Raw genomic sequence first — 20,802 nt, 5'->3', positions numbered from 1 at the left:
AATTTGAACTCCATATTGATCCTTTCATTGAGATAGTTTGTTTATACTCCTTTCTTTAAATGATTTAAACTAAACTAAATATTTTATACGATTAAAACAGCTAGAAATGTTGAGGATAATGTTTACCAAGTAATATCTCTGAAAATAATTATTTAATATAGAACTAGACTGCCGGGTAATTAATTTACACAGATAAATATAATTCCAGAGGAGTACATATTCCTGTGGCTAATCAGTATTCTCTTGCAGCCAGTAGGTAAATAGAATCAGAAGCCAAATTATACCAGAAAGTTGCTTGGGGAGTTGGGAATGGGAGCAAGGGGTTTATTGAATGATCCTAAGAGCCTGTGTCATCCATGATCCTCCTGACAGGAGGATCACTTCTCCCAGGTCAGGGACTTGGATGTCTGTGTTGAAAATATACCACCTGTGTTTGTTCCTCTGACTCTCCTTCCCCTTTTAATTTTTTAAATTTTAAAATAGTGTCCTTTTCCTTTTTATGAAAACAGTAAGTATTCATTACAGAAAAATATTTGAAAAGCAAACAAACCTTACATTACTACTCAGTCTGAGGTAGCTAATGTATCTTAATCCAAGTTCTTTGAAAACCTCACATATATTTCATTAATATCTTCCCCTGTCAATAAATACACATTTACTCCAAAACTTTCATGACTACAAAGTGTTCTGTTATGTGATGTCATTATATTTAGGGTTTTGATTAAACTATTTTATTCATCACTGATTAATTGTAATTTTTCCCTCTTGGAGAAATACAATGAACATCACTAGGGTTGTGCATATCCTTAATTATTTTATTGTGATACATTTTCAGAAGTAAAATTTCTTGAAAAGTGACAGGCATAGGTTCAATTTATTATATATGAATAATATGTATGTCTCTGGAAAGACTGCAACTACTTTGTCTACTCTTGCTCTTGTATGACAGCTATTTGATCTGCATTTCTTTGATAAACTAATGAAGTTGACATTTTCATATTTTTGTTGGTTATTTGTACTTTTGGACATACTTATCAGTTTCATTTCTTTTGTGAATTGCCTGTTTATATTATTTGCTCATTTTAATTGGAGTGCTGACTATATATTAGTGATGTATGAGTGCTTACTGTATTAACTATATGTTTTATATGTAGCAAATATTTTCCCAATTTTTGATTTGTATTTTGGTTTTTAATGATGGAATTCAAATATATAACACTATGTTAAAAAATTCTTATTCATCTCAATGCTATAAAAACATTCACTTACATTTTCTCCTACTTTCATTTAAATTTAAATTTCATTCACCTGGAATTTACTTTTTTGGAAGATGAAAGGAATATGACCTTAAAATACAAATAATTAGCTCACAGGTATTAAGTATTATTTTAAAATGTCAATGAGTATATAATCTTGGATCTATTTCTTGATTTTCTAGTCTCTTCCATGTATCTACCAGCTTATTCCTGAGGCAGAACCATCTGTATTCATTTTAAAAATGGGCTAGCTATTCCTGAATATTTATTCTTTTTTTAAATTAATTTTTGCTGGAGTATAGTTGCTTTACAATGTTGTGTTAGTTTCTGCTGTACAGCAAAGTGAATCAGTTACACGTATACATAGACCCCCTCTCTTTTAGATTTCCTTCCCATTTAGGTCACCACAGAGCACTGAGTAGAGTCAGGAACAAGACAAAGATGTCCACTCTCGTCACTATTATTCAACATAGTTCTGAATATTTATTCTTTTTTTTTTTTAACATCTTTATTGAAGTATAATTGCCCCACAATGGTGTGTTAGCTTCTGCTCTATAACAAAGTGTATCAGTTATACATATACAATACATTCCCATTTCTCTTCCCTCTTGCATCTCCCTCCCTCCCACCCTCCCCATCCCACCCCTCTAGGTGGTCACAAAGCACCGAGCTGATCTCCCTGTGCTATGTGGCTGCTTCCCACTAGTTATCTATTTTACATTTGGTAGTGTATATATGTCCATGACACTCTCTTACCCTGTCACATCTCACCCCACCCCCTTCCCATATCCTCAAGTCCATTCTCTAGTAGGTCTGTGTCTTTATTCCCGTCTTGCCACTAGGTTCTTCATGGCCTTTTTTTTTTCCCTTAGATTCCGTATATATGTGTTAGCATACTGTATTTGTTTTTCTCTTTCTGACTTACTTCACTCTGTATGACAGACTCTAACTCCATCCACCTCATTACAAATACCTCCATTTCATTTCTTTTTATGGCTGAGTAATATTCCATTGTATATATGTGCCACATCTTCTTTATCCATTCATCTGTCGATGGACATTTAGGTTGCTTCCATGTCCTGGCTATTGTAAATAGAGCTGCAATGAACATTTTGGTACATGACTCTTTTTGACCTATGGTTTTCTCAGGGTATATGCCCAGTATTGGGATTGCTGGGTCGTATGGTAGTTCTATTTGTAGTTTTTTAAGGAACCTCCATACTGTTCTCCATAGTGGCTGTATCAATTTACATTCCCACCAACAGTGCAAGAGTGTTCCCTTTCCTCCACACCCTCACCAGCATTTATTGTTTCTAGATTTTTTGATGATGGCCATTCTGACCGGTGTGAGATGATATCTCATTGTAGTTTTGATTTGCATTTCTCTAATGATTAATGATGTTGAGCATTCTTTCATGTGTCTGTAGGCCATCTGTATATCTTCTTTGGAGAAATGTCTATTTAGGTGTTCTGCCCATTTTTGGATTGGGTTGTTCGTTTTTTTGTTATTGAGCTGCATGAGCTGCTTGTAAATCTTGGAGATTAATCCTTTGTCAGTTGCTTCATTTGCAAATATTTTCTCCCATTCTGATGGTTGTCTTTTGGTCATGTTTATGGTTTCCTTTGCTGTGCAAAAGCTTTTAAGTTTCATTAGGTCCCATTTGTTTATTTGTGTTCTTATTTCCATTTCTCTGGGAGCTGGGTCAAAAAGAATCTTGCTGTGATGTATGTCATAGAGTGTTCTGCCTATGTTTTCCTCTAAGAGTTTTATAGTGTCTGCCCTTACACTTAGGTCTTTAATCCATTTTGAGTTTATTTTTGTGCATGGTGTCAGGGAGTGTTCTAATTTCATACTTTTACATGTACCTGTCCAATTTTCCCAGCACCACTTATTGAAGAGGCTGTCTTTTCTCCACTGTATATGCTTGCCTCCTTTATCAAAGATAAGGTGACCATATGTGTGTGGGTTTATCTCTGGGCTTTCTATCCTTGAATATTTATTCTTAATTATATATTTCATCTCTGCCTAATATACCATTTATTGGGCATTGTCAAAAATATGAATAACCCAAATTATCAAACTGAAATCTTAAGGCACTTTAGATTTGACAAAGTTTTAACTATGTTGTGTCTATTTGTGTGTGGTAAGTGAAAAAAATTTTATTCCATCTAAGATTGGTGTTAATCAAAAAGCTACTTTCTTGAAAAAACTAATGTTGAAAAATAATAGTTCCTAATTTAATAGAGATGAAAAGAAGTTCATATTTGAATACAAAATCTGTGGAAAGAAAAGAAAAAAATACTTTTTTAACAGTGAAGAATCGTGAGTTTTCTTCCTAAGTAAGATTCACTTATCTTGATATTGCTAGTTACATCTTGGCTCTTTACAAATAAATATGGCTGTGATTCATGTAGCTGACCACCGCACATATCTAAAGTAACTACATCACCTTCTTCTTTGGTAACTACATCACCTTCTTCTTTGGCAAGCCGCAGTTACATGACACAGGATAGTGGAGGCTTCCATAGTCCCACTGACATACATGGACTTCAAAATCACGCGACATACTCTTACAAAGCACAAATGTTCCAGTCTTGAAGTTATCATACATCCTATCATTAACAGAAGTCAATTGCGTTAAGAATTGGTATAAAATATCACAATAATATGTTACAAACCAAATACACATATTAAATTTATTTATATGCACTCAATATATTTTGATGCAAGAATGGAAAATCTATATTCTAATAGCTTTATATATAAAAAGCAATTATTTGTAGAGTACTGAATGAAACAAAATAGTGATAAACACCTAAATCTCTCTCACTACTTTTTTCTTCTATTTCATCATTTCAGTCAATCCCTACTTTCAGCCTTCTTTCTGACACTGCTTTTGTTTTCTTTGTAGCACCTATTTCCTCAGATACACTGTATATTTTATTTATTAGTTGTGTATGTCTCTCTCCACCCAGACAAATGTAAGCTCCATGAGAGCAGGGGATACTTGTCTGTTTTGTGCACTGCCATACTCTAGCACGTAGTACGTGGTTGTCACTTAGTTGTTGCACAGTTAATCTTGTTGAATTATAACACATTAAATTAATCACCACTATGCTTTCTTGATGTTTTTTCCACTAAAACTTCTAAGCCTTTAGTTATAACCACAAAGGATTCTTGTATGTGAGATCATTTCATACAACTTTTCAATAACTTTTCAAACTTTTGCAGTTTCATTTGTTGTTGGGGGGGGGGTTTATATCTCTTTACTGATACTGAATAATTTTACTGACAATGATCACATTATAGATTTTTTAAAGAAGAAATTACCTTGTATTATGAAGAAAATTATTACTGAACAATGAGGTGTTCTTATTATTTCTTTAGCAACATCTTAAAATCATGTATTCCCCAGAACAGTATAACTGAGTTTAAATCCTTCTATTCAGATATTAATAGCAAGATAGTTTAGGTTACTGTTTGATCGTTTTGCTCAGTTTAAGTTCCAAAGGCAGATATCCAGGCATTCATGATGGCTATGATAGTTTTCCCCCTGAGTATCCTTGCAATGAATTAGAAGTTACTAGTTTTTAAAATAATTATCATGTGTTAGTTTAATCATCTTGCCTAAACCTTAAATATTGTTTCAGTATCATGTAGAACTGCAAAACAGTAAATATCTCTAGAGTAGATAATTTAATTATTATAAATAAATAAATGGTCAAGCTAAAAGGATTGTATTTTTAAGACTCTTCATTTTTACAAATTCAGCTTCACAATTAATCTGTATATTTACTAAGAAGTAGATTTTAGGGCAAAAACATTCCACACAAATCAATATTTTGAAACAAAATGTCCATACATGCCTTCCTTTCTAATCTTTCAGTGAATAGGACTAAGAAATAAAATAGTATAATGTTTAAAACAAAACAACAACAATATCCAATAGAAACACAAACTACCAAAGGAAAAAACTTACAGGAAATTATCTGCCATCAAAGGTAATTATATGTGGGTCAGTAAATGAATAGCAGTAAGCAGTCAGGACATCCTTTACTCTGATCTTAAGAGCAAAGAAATTTTCAGTAAATATTACCGTTAATTGTTATTTAGTGATATACAATAAATTTCCTAGCAAGCTCAATGAATTTTTACTTAACTACTGTTTTATCATAGTTATTGAAACTGGAATAATTTACAAACTGAAAGAGCTTATTAAATGATTTTGAAATGAAAAGTTCACAAGGTATAGTGATAAAATACACATATCTTTTTTTTAAAGCTTAACTTATAAAGATATTTTTGTAATTTGTTAACCTGGATGCTGTCTGGAATGTAGCTGTTCCATAGGAAATCCTCATTAACTATAGGTTCTACTACAATATTCGTGACTCTATTTCCATCTTGAGAAAAATCTGTTACAGCAGTGTAGTACACAAAAGCATTGCTGCAGGTTCCGTTAGCACAGGATGATGTCTGGTGAAGGTCCACGTGACAGGAAGATAGTGACAAATTTAAGCCTAGCTGTTCTTTACCTATTTTAGTGAAAAAATACACAGAAAATTTTCCTAAGAGAATCTACCAACCAAAGCACATGATAACTTGATTAACACAAAACACTGAATCAAGAGATTATTCTTAAATTATTTTCTCTTACTTAAAAATATAGTTGTAACTTTTGTCTAAGTAAACCAAAGCTATTGAACTCTACCTGCTCTTTACAAATAGTTAATAACATGCGTGTGTGTATATATATATATATATATATATATATATATATATTACTATTTTTAATAGGTTATAAATTCATATGCACCTGCATAAAATTCAGAAGCAATATAAAATTTATTTTTGTTTCTATAAAAAAATGTAATTCTAACAGTAAGAAACATAATTTAATTTTTTTGCCTAATGCTTTTAGGCCTTGGGTCCAGATATATCTTAGGGCTTGAACTCATGTTCTATCCATTTGTTGAGTGATAGCAATGATTACTGATCATTAATGATTACTGATACAGAGTTAATCAAACAGGTTTAACTACTGATACAGTTCATCATTTTAAAAAACAGAAAAATAAAAACAAATAAAGTAATTCCACACCAGTAATAAATCCTCAATCTCTTTCACCTCCCAAATGTCCCAATATATTCAGAACCTTGAGATGCTTTCTTGCCTGTGGAACAAAGAACACACACAAAAAATAATTTGGAAAGAAAATGGTAACAGAAGAGAAGGAAGGAACTCTAGGGATTTGTATAACTAAACGAAAAGGATAGATTCCTCCAAAAGCTGGCTACAAAAGAAGTTTGCTCTCACATCCAATTAATAAATACAAAGTCCATCTGAGACAGGCACACTGCACAGATTCTAAATTCCTGAAAAAATTTTCTCTCCATGCATTTTTTTCTAGAAATATATACTTTTCCCATGTACATAACAAATAACAGAAACATCAGAATTCTTAGCCAGCTCCCCAGGTGAATATGAAACACATCTGGCTTAGATAGAACCCCTGACATCATTTCCCCTGGTCTGTGGTATGAGGGCCAAGTACTGTTCTCTTTAAGCCTGTGAAAAAGCAGTGGGGCCTTTGTAGAAATACACAAGGAGACACCAACTTGGAGACACCAACTTGTTCTCTATGAAAGTAGAGATATAATGAAAATATACTTAAAGAAGATGAGATGAAGAATATCAGAATGAAATCCAGAAATTTTTCTCCAGAAAAAAAGGAAATTGTTTTTAATTGACAAATAATAACAACATAAGCTTCTAAAATGTAGGAATATATTTAGGCTGTTTTTATATTATTATAGCAACATTTGTCTTGTTGAAGGAATTGAGAGCTTGAAAATGTAGTGTAAAGTATACTTGGAGGGAAATCTTTGCGTAACACAATTTTGGAAAATGTCAATAACTTCCTCTTCCTATTCCCATAAACTGTAGTAAAATTTGCATAATATGCAAGTATGCATAATATGCACATAGTTTGAAGTAGAATTGTGTTAAACAGCCTGAGAGACAGTGTTTAATTTCATATTCTGGGTTGTATTTCAAAATTAAGTGTTGCTTATGGTGCTTCTGAAAGCTGAGTAGCTCGGTGTTACCTTAGCCTGTTGACTGTCAAGTATGTTGGGATAGCCTCTCTTGATTCCTCTTTCTCTCTCCTTAGTCATCTCTTTTTTCTGGGTGAGTCATTCCCATGAGACTCTCTCTCCCTCTCCTAGCATTTTTATCCTTTTGTTTCTCTGATTTAATTAGGTATAATATAGACATGAAGATCTAGATACATTTCACTTGGTATATTTACTACATAAAATTTTATGCCCTATGGTGAAAAGGTATGTGAACAGAGCTGGAATCTCTCTTAAAAGTTATTTTGGACTTTTTTTTTTTTAATTAATTAATTTATTTGCTGTGTTGGGTCTTCGTTTCTGTGCGAGGGCTTTCTCCAGTTGCGGCGAGCGGGGGCCACTCTTCATCGCGGTGCGCGGGCCTCTCACTGTCGTGGCCTCTCCCATTGCAGAGCACAGGCTCCAGACGCGCAGGCTCAGTAGTTGTGGCTCACGGGCCTAGCCGCTCTGCGGCATGTGGAATCTTCCCAGACCAGGGCTTGAACCCATGTCCCCTGCATTGGCAGGCAGATTTTTAACCACTGCGCCACCAAGGAAGCCCCCTTAAAAATTATTTTAATTTATGTATCTTTTACTTGCTTGGTTCCTACATCAGAGGCTTAGGGGATAAAAAAGGAACCCAACCAACCCAATCACTGCTATACATGGTTTGTCCTCTCATAGTCTATCCTGTTCTGTGGGAGAATTTCAGCTCTCTATGGCTGTGACAGTGATGTATATGTGGCCATGTATCATACAGTCTATATAACGTAGTTTAAACGGAAGAATTCTAAAGCAAAAGATCTCAAACATGAGCTTACATTAGGGAGTGAAGTGTGACGAGTGCATTATGAGATCCGTGTTGCATAAGCTTCAACTTTTAGCATAACTTACCACCTTTCCTTATTAGGGATAATTTGAAAAATCTTAAAGAGCAGTTTGTCCCTCAATCTCTGAAAACAAAACAAAGAGAAGAATTAGCAGAAGGATGAGGAGAAGGAGGAGGAGGAGGAGAAAGATAATAAAGAGGAGGAAATTGTTCATTATTGTCTTTTTTTTTCTAATTTGTGCTTTGAGCCCAGGAAGGATAAATGTGAATTGCAAAATAGATTGCTTTTGCAATCATAAATTTGGCCCAGTATTATTAATATGATTGAACTGTAATTTGATGTAAACATGGAACATAATTAATTATATGAGTACACTGTGGTGACTTCCTGAAGAAAAAAGCATTAGTTATGATCTGAAATCTAATAATAAAATGAAGTGGATTTAGTATATTACCTTGATCAACAGTTGTCAGTTTTAATGAGATTTTGCACTCCTGATCAAGCTCACTGAATTCAGGACAAACGATAGGAATTGTGCTCTCTGTCCTCAACTGGTATTCTTTCCCATCTTCTGATACAGTGTTCAGTTCAGGTTGTAACTGGTGTAAGAAAATATGTAGAGCAGTCATGTTTAGTAGAATTTATTTCTAAGATATAATAATTTTGAAAGGGCATTTTTCCTCAATAGCTCATATTTTGCTAAGTGAGCTGGCAGTAAAAACTTAAGCACTAGAATTTTTGAATTAAACAAGATCAATTAAAACCAAACCCTTAAAAACATCAGCAATGCACAGAAGGGTACATGGAGTTGCTGTAATCTTCTGACTTGAGGCACAGTTTGGTTCCCCAGCACATTTTAGGCAGTCTGGTTGGAGCCTGCCTTCATGAAGATTCCTATTTTCTCCCATTTGTTTGCTAAGGTTTACTGACACACCAATGGCAGATTCTATTTATTCTTAGGGATTAATATCGTCCCTAATATCAATTAGAAATCTAAATATTTTAATGCATAAATCAAAATATTATTGTCACATGAAATATCTCAACCTTCAGCTTATTTCTCAGCTTCTGCTTTCCACAGTTGGATTTACTGAGTACTGAAATCTAGGACTGGTCTTAACCCAGTTCACAGGTCACTCCTTTTTGAAGCCAGATGTTTTTATGCAGTCTCAGTTCTTGGCTGGCCCTCAAAGCAGATGGTTGTTAATATTCTCCCTGTTAGCCTAATCAGAAGTAGTACCTGGGGCCTGATCACTGGCCCTAATGTTGTCTTCTGAGTTCTTTCCAGTGTAGATGCAAAGGTTCTGTGTTCCCAGGGTCTGAGCTCTGTTTCCCCTCCCACTGTGTTTTATGTTATTCTGACAACATTGTTCAATCTCTGCATTCCTTTCCCTCTCCCTATTGTGTATAAGTGGACTTTATCCAGAAACAGGCTTTGTCCTCGTTCAATCCTATTCTCTCAGTCTATCAATTATCCCATCTTGTCCTTGAACTAGAGATGAGTACAGGTCAAACTCCAGTCCTGTGGCTGAGACCTCAGAGGGTGCACAGTGGTTGCCTGCCTAGACCTCCTGATACTGTCCCAGCTCCTTCCCCCAATTCTGGATTCCCTGTCACCACTGATCATCTGCTAGAATAGCTCATCAGCTCTTGGACCACAGTGCTGCCAGCACTGACCATAGATATTGCCTTGTTTAGTTAGTTCAATCTTTGCTGTCCACAAAGCCTAAATTTCTGGGCCAATTCTACTCTAGCCAGAAACTCTAGGGCTTGATCTGGTACCTGTCTTGAAAAATGACAAACTTTGATACTCTAACTTTTAGTTACATGATGGAATTATTTATGGGGATAGAATTTTTGCTTTATTCTAATTTGAGCTATTTCTGAAAAAAAAAAGCAAGTGTATTCCAATTTTAGTTCATTAGCAGGCCCTCAAAGCTCAATGGCATTAGAATTATTTGGGTTATTTCTCAAAAATACAGACTCTTGGGTCTCAGCATTCAGTCTGTGAAGAGGTCCTGGAACCAGCATCCACAGATCACAGTATGGAAAACACGGTTCCAGAGGAATAATCTTTCAAATCCATCCCCACTGCTACATACCTTAATGCCTGCAAAAAATTCTCAGCTTTTGATGGCTAAACTTTGTACATGTGGTTTCTCCAAGAAAAAGATGGAAGCACTACAAAATATCTATGAATACAAATAATCATTTAGCAACACAATTATGGAAGAAATATGTGTAAATTATTATATTTAAGTACTTAATTTTAATTTTTGGTAGATAGTGCATAAGATATCATAGAAAACAAAATAATTAAAAACTTGCTTGAAAATTGAGAAAAAGTCCATCATTATAAAATATTAATTATTTAAATCTCAACATAAATCAAAGTTTTGTAGACTTTGTATTTAAGATGTATTTAAAAGTAGATAATAAGTGATATTATCATTGAAAAAATAAAAACATTTTTTTCCAGAATAAAAGTATATCATTTTAAAACAAGAAAGGAGGGACATAAATTCATAAGGGTTCATTGATAATAATCAGTGAATTACTAAAAGCAGATACACATATAAAGTCAGTAAGATTACTGACTCATCCAGTTACCACTGGAGTTGGCACAATTGTCAAGAAAAAAGTAAAAAGAAAAACATCGTGCTTTATATCCTGGGGACAAAGGCTAATTTTAGAATATATTTTAATATCCAGTTTTGAAAATTAACACATTTATGAAAATAAAAGAAAACCCAATGGTTTTTGAACATACCCTGTCTCCAAGTCTGAGATTTATGCCATCCAGTTCTAAAAGAGAGAATGGTTGAACTGTGATCTCTTGTTTCAGCTCCTCTTTGATTTCTAGAGAAGAAAACCTAGACCAAGCTATGAGAAATCCCACTGAGTTGTTTGTAGGGGAAACATCAAAAGCACACCTACAGAAAAGCCTGGACTCAATCAGCTGCACCACAACCTCTGGCCTTCCTGGAGGTGGTGGTGGCAATGAGGCAGACAGCTGACCTGGTGGGAGAAAATGTGTAATTTGTAGTTGGGCATCTTAAAGAGTTGTTATGGGAAAGCTCATGAAAACTGTAACTCAGGGATTTATATTAAGAAAAAATAAAATATGTTTAGAAAAATAATTATTTTCTGGCAATCAGCAGAGTAGCATATTCTTTTTTTTTAAATTTATTTATAATTTATTTATTTTTGGCTGCGTTGGGTCTTTGTTGTTGTGTGCAGGCTTTCTCTAGTTGCGGCGAGCGGGGGCTACTCTTCGTTGCGGTGCGCGGGCTTCTCATTGCGGTGGCTTTTCTTGTTGCGGAGCATGGGCCCTAGGCGTGTGGGTTCAGGAATTGTGGCTCGCAGGCTCTAGAGCACAGGCTCAGTAATTGTGGCGCACGGGTTTAGTTGTTCCACAGTATGTGGGATCTTCCCGGACCAGGGATTGAACCTGTGTCCCCTGCATTGGCAGGCGGATTCTTAACCACTGCGCCACCAGGGAAGTCCCAGCATATTCTTACTTTGACCCATAATCACATAAATATTGATAGCGGAGAAGTTTGTCAGCTCATCAAGCTTATATCAATGCATGTTGAATATGACTACTCTTGGAAAGTCTAGCTCTTGAACAGAAAAGTAATTTACTTTCTTTTAAGCAATTACCTTTTCTAAAAAAATGGAACAAACAAATAAAATTAAGATTTTCTACTTTATAATTTCCTGTTATAAAGAAAAATGTCATTATAATGCAAAATCAAATGCCTTACTATTTTACTCTTATAAATTACTCTTATAACTCAATCCATCATTACTTTGGGTTGAAAGAGCTGTTCATTACAGAAGTGATTATACTGTTAGTGAAATATATTAAGTGTTAAACAATAGTCTTATTCTTTTCATTTTTTCGAGGTTAAAAAAGTTTAAAGTTTTCTCTAGGAACTCAGGAAGATATTACGATTTTTTTTCTCTGGGCATTTGCAAGATTAAATCTAGGGATCTAAAATGTTTCAAAATAGTTTTTTATTTGTTTTGTTCTGTTTTAGAAAAGAGAAAAATATCTGAGTGATAAATTTTAAAAGTAAGATTTTTTAAATGTCCTAAAATATACAAATATTTTTCTATGATATACACTGCAATTTTATGATAATCATAAAATTATTTTCTCAATTCTGTAATGTAGATTTTGGAAAATTCTGAGACCTTAGTCTAAATATGAGGGGAACAAACTTATGTACTTTCAGATATTTTAAAGTGTGATTTTGTTAGATATTTAATTACAAAATTACAATAACAAATGAAATGTTTCCAAACTAATCCAAGTAATAAATATTTTGCCAAACATTTTAAACATTAGGCCAAATCATTATCTAGATTTGAAGAAAATGATAGACTACTTTTGAGTGTATATGATTTTTTAAAAATTACATATCTGAGTAAAAATTTTCTCTTAAATAAATTAAGAAAAAGATGCTGAACTCATTTCCAAACAGGGAGGAACTATCTATGGAAGTGATTATTAGGAACAGGAGATAACAAATGACTGAAAAGAAAATAATTCATGAAATTAAGATTTTTGAATTAATTGGCCTCAACTATCTGGGTGAGCTGATCATTGCTCGCAACAATGTAGATCAAAAAACATTTGTTAACATGTATTTAAAGAAGAAGGTTTCAAAAATAACAACAGATAAATTATTTCTGGGACTTCCCTGGTAGCACAGTGGTTAAGACTCCACGCTCCCAATGCAGGGGGCCCGGGTTCAGTCCCTGCTCAGGGGACTAGATCCCACATGCATGCAACAACTAAGAATTCGCATGCCAAACACAAACACACCAACTTACAGAGTTCCATCACTAGCAGTTCATGTGTATTACACATGTTTTCTTACCTTCTGCACAATATCCCATACATCCCTGAGTGGGTTGTAGTAAGTACACAAAAAACTTTCCACAGTTTCTTACGGACACTGGGATTTGAAAAAGACAGCAGTCTTTTGTAGTGCTACACAAAAACTGCCATGTGGCACAAGCTGTCAATTGCTTGATCTCCCCAGGTGGAGGTAGTGGTTCTGAATCGTTCAGAGACAGGCAGATGGGGGCCTGTGTTGCACAGTGGTTCATCTTTTGGATCAAAGAAAACAAAAGTTGAAAAGCCAATTTTTTTCCTACATGGTAGATAAATCAACTTTGCATTTTCTTTTACACAACCTCTAAAATATTAAAGTATCAATCATTTAAAAAACTCTAATAACTTGTACCCGTACCATAAAAGAAGTAGTAACTTCATGGAATAGTAAATTTAAGGGTACATCCCTCATAATTAATATAATCTTTTTCAATTAAAATACATTTATTACATTTGTATTGTGAACAAGAGAAATTCAGTATCAGTTAACTCATGAAACAGCTGATACATCTAAGACAAGTCAATCTGAAGTCATCTTAATATACAGCACAAAGATAAACTGATCTTGGAGATTTCTTGAAAAATTTCTGGAAATAGTATACGTAAGAAGTTAGTGCACAGTAGAGGAGCCATCAAAAATCAGGGGAGGAAGACAGGATTGCTCAAAATTTGGTCATGGACCAACAAGCTGGCAATTTGGGAAAAAAATGAGGTTAAAGCCTCACTTGAAGCCAAATTTGGATATCTTTCCTGAGTTCTTTTTACATTACATACCTAAAAAGGAAAATAATTCCCACTTCTGCATAATTTTTAAAATGTGGGTATCGATAAGGAAAATGAGCCTTCTATTAAGACATAATCCTTCTGTTAAGCAGACAAGAACTGAAGCACTTAAAATATGCAGTATTTTACTGTTTGAAAGTTACTGAGGTTAAGTACCTGAGCCCTGGAGAATGACAGCCTGTGATCAAAACTTGGCTTTCTTACCTGCTATCCAGGTGACTCTACGTGTGTTACACCTAAAAATATGTTTTCTGTATTATATGGTGGAAATCACAATGATAGACTGTCTTTATAAGATACTGTAAGTTAAAGCACTTGGTGGACTGTTGAACATTACATTAACTATTACTATTATTGTCAGAATAGAGAACCTTGGAATACTCCCTTTGATTAACTTAATCTTGATGCAAAATTAAAATAATATTGCAGTGTGAGAAATAAATTGGTTGTAGCAAGATTCAATCCTTATATGAAAAAATACTTAAGAAAAAGCACGTGTAGTTCACATTAGTGAGTTGATAACCTCAGCACATTTGGTTGGCATCTTAGCAGGTCTGGCAAAGAGGAGAAATCGATACCATCCGGGAGAAAGGGAGTGGTCACATATCAGGTCTTGAATGGCTAACTGCTGGAGGCGCAGGGAGTCAAAATGGACACTTCTGTAAGGGCTCTGAAGAAACTGGTGTCCCCCAGGAGAGCACTCCTGAGCTAGAATGGAAAGACAGATGATGTTATGTATTTTCTTCATTGACATAGTTCAGCCCTCGATTGAAACTGACTCCTGAAACAAAAACAGAGCAAATAAACCTACAAGTGCACATAAAGGCCATCTGAAATGTCATGATCTCTTAGTAAAACAAAGATGACAATATGCACTTTCCATAAATACAATAAACCAATCAACAAACTCTTTAGAATGTATTTTTGAGGTATTTGAGCTTCAAGGACTTTATTTTCATTTAATTTGGACAGGCAAAATTGCTGATTGCTGTTGAGTCAGGATTTGTTTATTCCTACCATCAGAAGGCATAGGCCTTACAAGGACTCCTCTTGAGAGTGATCCTCCAGATTTGAATGCAATTACTGACCCTCCATGACCTGCTTTCTGCCACAGTAGCCATGTGCCCCCCCAGATCCCATCTCTGCCAGGTCCTGGAATGCAACAAACTAAACCAAACTTTCAATGCTAATATAATTTTTGTAAAATGCCCTCCTAGTGAAGTTTCCTGCATTTTTTTACTGCAGGAAAAAATATAAAGTTTTCACATTTTTTCTTATTTTTAAATATAAAAGTAATGAAGTTCATTTTCATTTCTAAGCACAGGAAAATGAATGGGGTAGAGGGGAACAGTTTTGAAGGAAAAACAAGAAAAAAAACATGGAGAAAGAGCTAGTTCTGTAGATTTTTTAGGAAAGCCATTTTCTGAGCAGTAGTTGGCCTGGAAGATACTTTTTTCTGTCAAATCTACAGAGGGAGAACATAAAGCGCCTCTTCCCAGCAAGAAGAGAGAAGAGAAGAGGAGGCAATAAAAACAGTTATCCTGGAAATACAGCTCTTGTTTGAGGCTACTGTCTCCCTAATAATAAGAAACACATGGAACTGTCCTTATTTGGAGTATCTTATTGACACAATAGGCAGAAAATCTCCCAGTATTAGATATTGTATTTGTTCAAGGAAAACACTATAGTAAAGATAATATCTTTGAAATAGAAATGGGAAAGAAAAATTTAATCATTACGAAAGTACCTCACTATAGAAAAAAATCGATCTAACTGAACAAAACTCTCAAATGTTTATTACATAATTTTAAGTTACACAGTGTTTACGAACAAAAATCAGTTTCCAAACAAATTAATAAGGAGCACAGTAAACTAGAGATAGTAATTTGCATGTCAGTCTCACAAATGTAGCTTATAAAATTGTCTTTATTATACAGGTTTTTGCTTTTTATTTTGTTTGTAGTTACAGCAATTAAACTGTAAAAAAGGTATTGTTTTGCAAGATAAAAGATCTCCCTAAAGAATTTTTTTAGTAAAAGATTTCAGGAACGACCACAAAAGGTTCTTCTTCCTTTTGTCTCTAGTTTCACCAGTTATAAATGTCCCAAAAGGCTCTAGTGACTTTGACAATCTCAATTTGTCAACACTAGATAAATATTTTATAAAATGTATGTGGGTAGAAGTCAGAGGATGTGCTATCATTTCATTTAATTTTGAAATAATTCTAACCCCCTGTCAATATCAGAAGATTGCACGTGGTTAGAAACTAAGGAAAATATTTTAAAAGAGATTACTAGTGAGGTTTGTATAAATTATTGAAATGTTTTCTCTGATCTTATCCTACAACAGAATTTTGTATTGGGAAAAAAGTCAATAACTCCATCTTTATTCTGTGCAGTATTTCTCCTTGCTAAGCACTTCTGAAGTTCTCACATTTCCTCTGATTTTGCTGCTTTAAATAACTGTTTTCTAATCCAAAGCTAAAGATGTCATAAATGTAGAAGCAATCACAGTGTGACATCAACAATACTAAGAATTGTGTAATATTTAAACAGAAATTTTAAATTTTTTATTTTTTTGTTTAATATTTATTTTAGAGGAAAATTCTTAATTTGTATAATTAATAATAGCTCATATTTTGTATCGTTCATTTCACAATTTTTCCCTCCAAATCGACTTGTCACTCATTAAATGTTCAAGGTCTCTGTAGAAAAATTTAAATCTTACTAACAATGAATAAGCCACACTCTTAAAAACCTCATTACAACCTTAACTCTAGAAGGGAGGATATAGTTAACTATGGCTGGTTTGGGCTCCCGTTTGAGAATCTGGGGGCCTAGCTCCTGAAGGACTAAAAGAGTAACTCTACAAGCCCATTTCACACATCAGTCAATTTCATGACACGAATGATGTGCAAAGCTTTCTAGCAAATGTCCAATAAAAATTTTTTCCCTCAAAACAAAAGTACGTATAAAATATACATTAAAATTTACATTTCTATTTATTCTGTCTTCTTCTCAATAGGATTTAAAGAAGCTAGGTAGTATATAATAGAATCTGCAATATTTGCATTTCAAATACTTTGGGAAAACGTGTCAAGTTATAAATAATAGATACATAATGATACAATATGCAAATAGTTTTCTAGTTTTGTTTGTAGGTATAAGTAACCTGTATTAGATTAATACATTGGTTAACACAATGGCTAAGATTAGTATGCTTTAAGATTCATAATTGGGTGACAGACAAATATGTTAAGAAACTAAATAAATTATTGTATTTTTAAGAGATGATACGCTTAATGCCTAAAGACAGGCACTTCATAATATCTGAGTTTATAATTATAAAACCTTTGGTATATTGCTCTATGGGAATTTCAAATATCTGTGAATTTTTAAAAATTGTATAACTTCCCCAAAGATGTGGAAAAGAGAAAAACCACCTTTTAGCTCCAAATTCAGTGAGAAATAAAAAGTTAATCATTAAGCTTCTAATATTCAAAACTGTATTATGGATTCGGCAACAACACAAAAGGCTGAAAAGCAAGGTCAAATAGAGAGTGATGGACTTGCTAAGTCTCTTTACTTTGTCGTCCTTTATATATTAAAGGATGAATGCTCTTGAAAAGAATACAAATAGACTGAAAGTAAAAGGATGGACAATAACATTACGCAAACAGTAACCACAAGAAAACTGGATTGGCTGTACTAATATCGGACAAAAATATCTTAAAACAAAAAAAATGTTACTAGAGACAAAGAGGGATATTTTATAGCAATAAAAGTTTCAATCCATGAGGAAGATATACACCTAATAACAGAGCACAAACATACATGAAGCAAAATCTAAGAGAAACAAAGGGGAAAAAAATACCTACTTCAACAGTAATAGTTGGGGACTTCCAATACTCCACTTTCAACATGAATAGAAAAACGGGCAGAAAATCGTCAAGGAAACAGCCAGAACAACACACTATAAACCAACTTGACCTAACAGACATCTATAGAACACTCTACCCAACAACAGCAGAATATAAATTCTTCTGAAGTGCACATGGAACATTTTCCAGGATGGACAATACATTAGACCATAAGACAAACCTCAATAAATTTGAAAAGATAAAAATTATACAAAGTATGTTCTCTGACTGCAATAGAATGAATATATAAATCAACAGCAGAAAGAAATTTACAAATATGTGGAAATTAAACAACCTAGAAAAGCAAGGGGTCAAAGAAATGAAAATAGAAACGAGAAAATACATTGAAAAGGATTAAAATAAAGATACAACACACCAAAATTTATGGGATGCTGCTAAAGTAGTGGTTAGAGGAAAATTATAGATATATATGCCTATATTAAAAAAGAAAAGGATCCCAATATAATGAACTAATCTTATGCCTGAAGATTGGAAAAAGAAGAACATACTAAATCTAAAGGAAGAAGGAAAGAAATTTTAAAGACTAAAGAAGACATTAATGAAATTGAGAATAGAAAAACAGTAGAGAAAAATCAATGAAACCAAAAGCTGGTTCTTTGAAAAAAATCAACAAAGGTGACATACTTCTAGGTTTGCTGAGAAAAAGAGAGAGAAGACTCACTTACTAGGATCAAAATGAAACAGGGCACACCACTACAAATCTTATTAAGGAATACTATTACAGTTGCATGCCAATACATTAGATAACATATAAAATTGAGAAATTCCTAAAAAGACACAAAGTACAAAACTGATTCAAGAAAAAGTAAGCAATCCAAATAGATTTATATCATGTGAAAAGACTGAATCGGTAAAAAAAAAAAAAAAAAAGACACAAACATCCAAAAAGAAAAGGCCAGGTCTAGATGGCATCAATGCTCAGTTCTACCTAACATTTAAATAATACCAATTCTTCACAAACATTTCCAAAAATTAGAAAAAGATGGAATACTTCCAAACTCATTCTATGAGCCCAATATTACCCTGATACCAAAGCCAGAAAATGATATCACAGGAAAAAAAAGCCTATGAACCAATGTATCTTTTTAATACAGATACAAAAGTCCTCAGCAAAATACTAGCAAATCAAATCCAGAAATACAGACAAAGAATTATAAACCATGACCAAGTAGGATTTATCCTAGGCATGCAAGGTTGATTCAACATCCAAAAATGAATTAAGGTAATATACTGTATTAACAGAATAAAAAATAAAATCCGCATGTGCTTCTCAATAGACACAGAAAAATCACTTGAAAAAAATCTAACACATTATGATAAAAAACTAGGAATAGAAGAAGGGCACTTGCTCAACCCAATAAAGGAAATCTACAAAAAACCCCGTAGCCACAACATACCTTATGGAGAAAGACTAGATGCTTTCTCATAAGATCAGGAACAAGACAAGGATATCCACTCTGACCATTTCTATTCAACACTGTACTTGAGGTTCTAACCAGGACAACTAGGCAAGATAAATAAATAAAGATATCCAGATTGGAAAGAAAGAAGTAAAACTATCTTTATTCACAGATGACCTAATTTTTTATGTAAAAATTCTAAGAAATCCACTAAAAAACACAACAAAATATTAACACTAGTGAACAAGTTCAACAAGGTTTCAGGATATAAAATCAAGATGCAAAATGTGATTTTATTCTTTTTTAAAAATTCACATACCATAAAATTTACCATTTCTAAATGTAGAATTCAGTATGGGGTGCTTTTTTTTTCTTTTTGCATATTCACGAAGTTGTATACCACAATTTTAGAACATTTTCATCACCCCAAAAAGACACCTGTATCATTAGCAGTCACTCCCGCCCATTCCCCTCTACCTCCAGCCACTGGCAACGACTAACTTTTTTGTCTCTATGGATTTACCTACTCTAGACATTTTATATAAAAACAATCATATAATATGTGGCATTTTGTCTCTGGCTTTACCATGTTTTCAAGTTTCATCCATGTTGCAGTACTTCATTCCTACTTATGGCCAAATAGTATTCCACTGGATATACCACCTTTTGTTTACCCATTCATCATTTGATGGGCATTTGGGTTGTTTCCACTTTTTGCCTATTATGAATAATGCTGAAGTGGACCTTAATGAACAAATTTTTGTGTGAACATATGCTATTTCATTCACCAGGGGCAGTAGAGATAGCCCAATAGTTAAGGATGTTAGAATCTGAAGCCACCTTGCATGTGTTCAGAGTCTGGCTCTGCTACTTAATAGTATGTGACTTTGGGTAAATGGCCTAGCATATATGTGACTCAGTTTTCTTACTTGTAAAATAAGGTAATAATAATACTTATCCTGTGGCTATTGTGAGAAGTAAATGATTTAATGTGGGTAATGTATTTTAAAGTGCTTAGAATAATGCCCACACATAGTAGATGCTTTCTACATTTGCTGTGTTAAAATAAGCTGGCAAGGTTATTAACTTTTCTGTTTCACAAATGAAGAAACTGGGAGTTGCCCAAAGTTTTATGGGCCTTAGGGTGGTTAATTATATTCTTAAACATGTGCAATAAATAGACTAAGAAGGAAATTAAGAAAACAATTCCATTTATAATAGTTTCAAAAGAACAAATACTTAGGGATAAATTTAACAAAAACACAAAACTTATATTTTGAATATAACAAACATTGTTGAAAGAAATTAAAGACCTAAGTACTTAAATGGAAATTCATCCATGTTCGTGGATCTGAAAATTTAATGTTGTTAAGTTGGCAATACTCCCCAAATTTACATGCAGATTCATCACAGCTCCTAACAGAATACCAGCTGACTCTTTTGTAAAGAATGACAAACTAATTGTAAAATTCATATGAAATTTCAGGGGACCAGAATAGCTAAACTAATCTTGAAAAAGAAGAACAAAACAGGAGGACTCACATTTTCTCATTTCAAAATTTACTATAGAGC

The 20,802-nt window shown here is 33.7% G+C and overlaps 1 protein-coding gene across 1 annotated transcript in view; it reads right to left on the bottom strand.

The window, feature by feature from the left end:
* VWDE (von Willebrand factor D and EGF domains) overlaps positions 1-20,802 on the bottom strand; it is a 59,263-nt gene that overhangs the window by 35,567 nt on the left and 2,894 nt on the right. Inside the window, 10 exon segments of the mRNA XM_082473922.1 lie at positions 3,579-3,740; positions 3,743-3,869; positions 5,247-5,320; positions 5,575-5,792; positions 8,656-8,800; positions 10,304-10,324; positions 10,328-10,393; positions 10,972-11,219; positions 13,091-13,322; positions 14,414-14,598. Coding sequence (XP_082330048.1) covers positions 3,579-3,740; positions 3,743-3,869; positions 5,247-5,320; positions 5,575-5,792; positions 8,656-8,800; positions 10,304-10,324; positions 10,328-10,393; positions 10,972-11,219; positions 13,091-13,322; positions 14,414-14,598 — 1,478 coding nt within the window.

This window comes from Balaenoptera physalus (genome assembly GCF_965194825.1).
Source record: "Balaenoptera physalus genome assembly, chromosome: 8".
NCBI lineage: Eukaryota > Metazoa > Chordata > Mammalia > Artiodactyla > Balaenopteridae > Balaenoptera > Balaenoptera physalus.
Note: the sequence above shows the minus strand (reverse complement) of the source record. Positions and strands in the feature narration are given on the sequence as shown.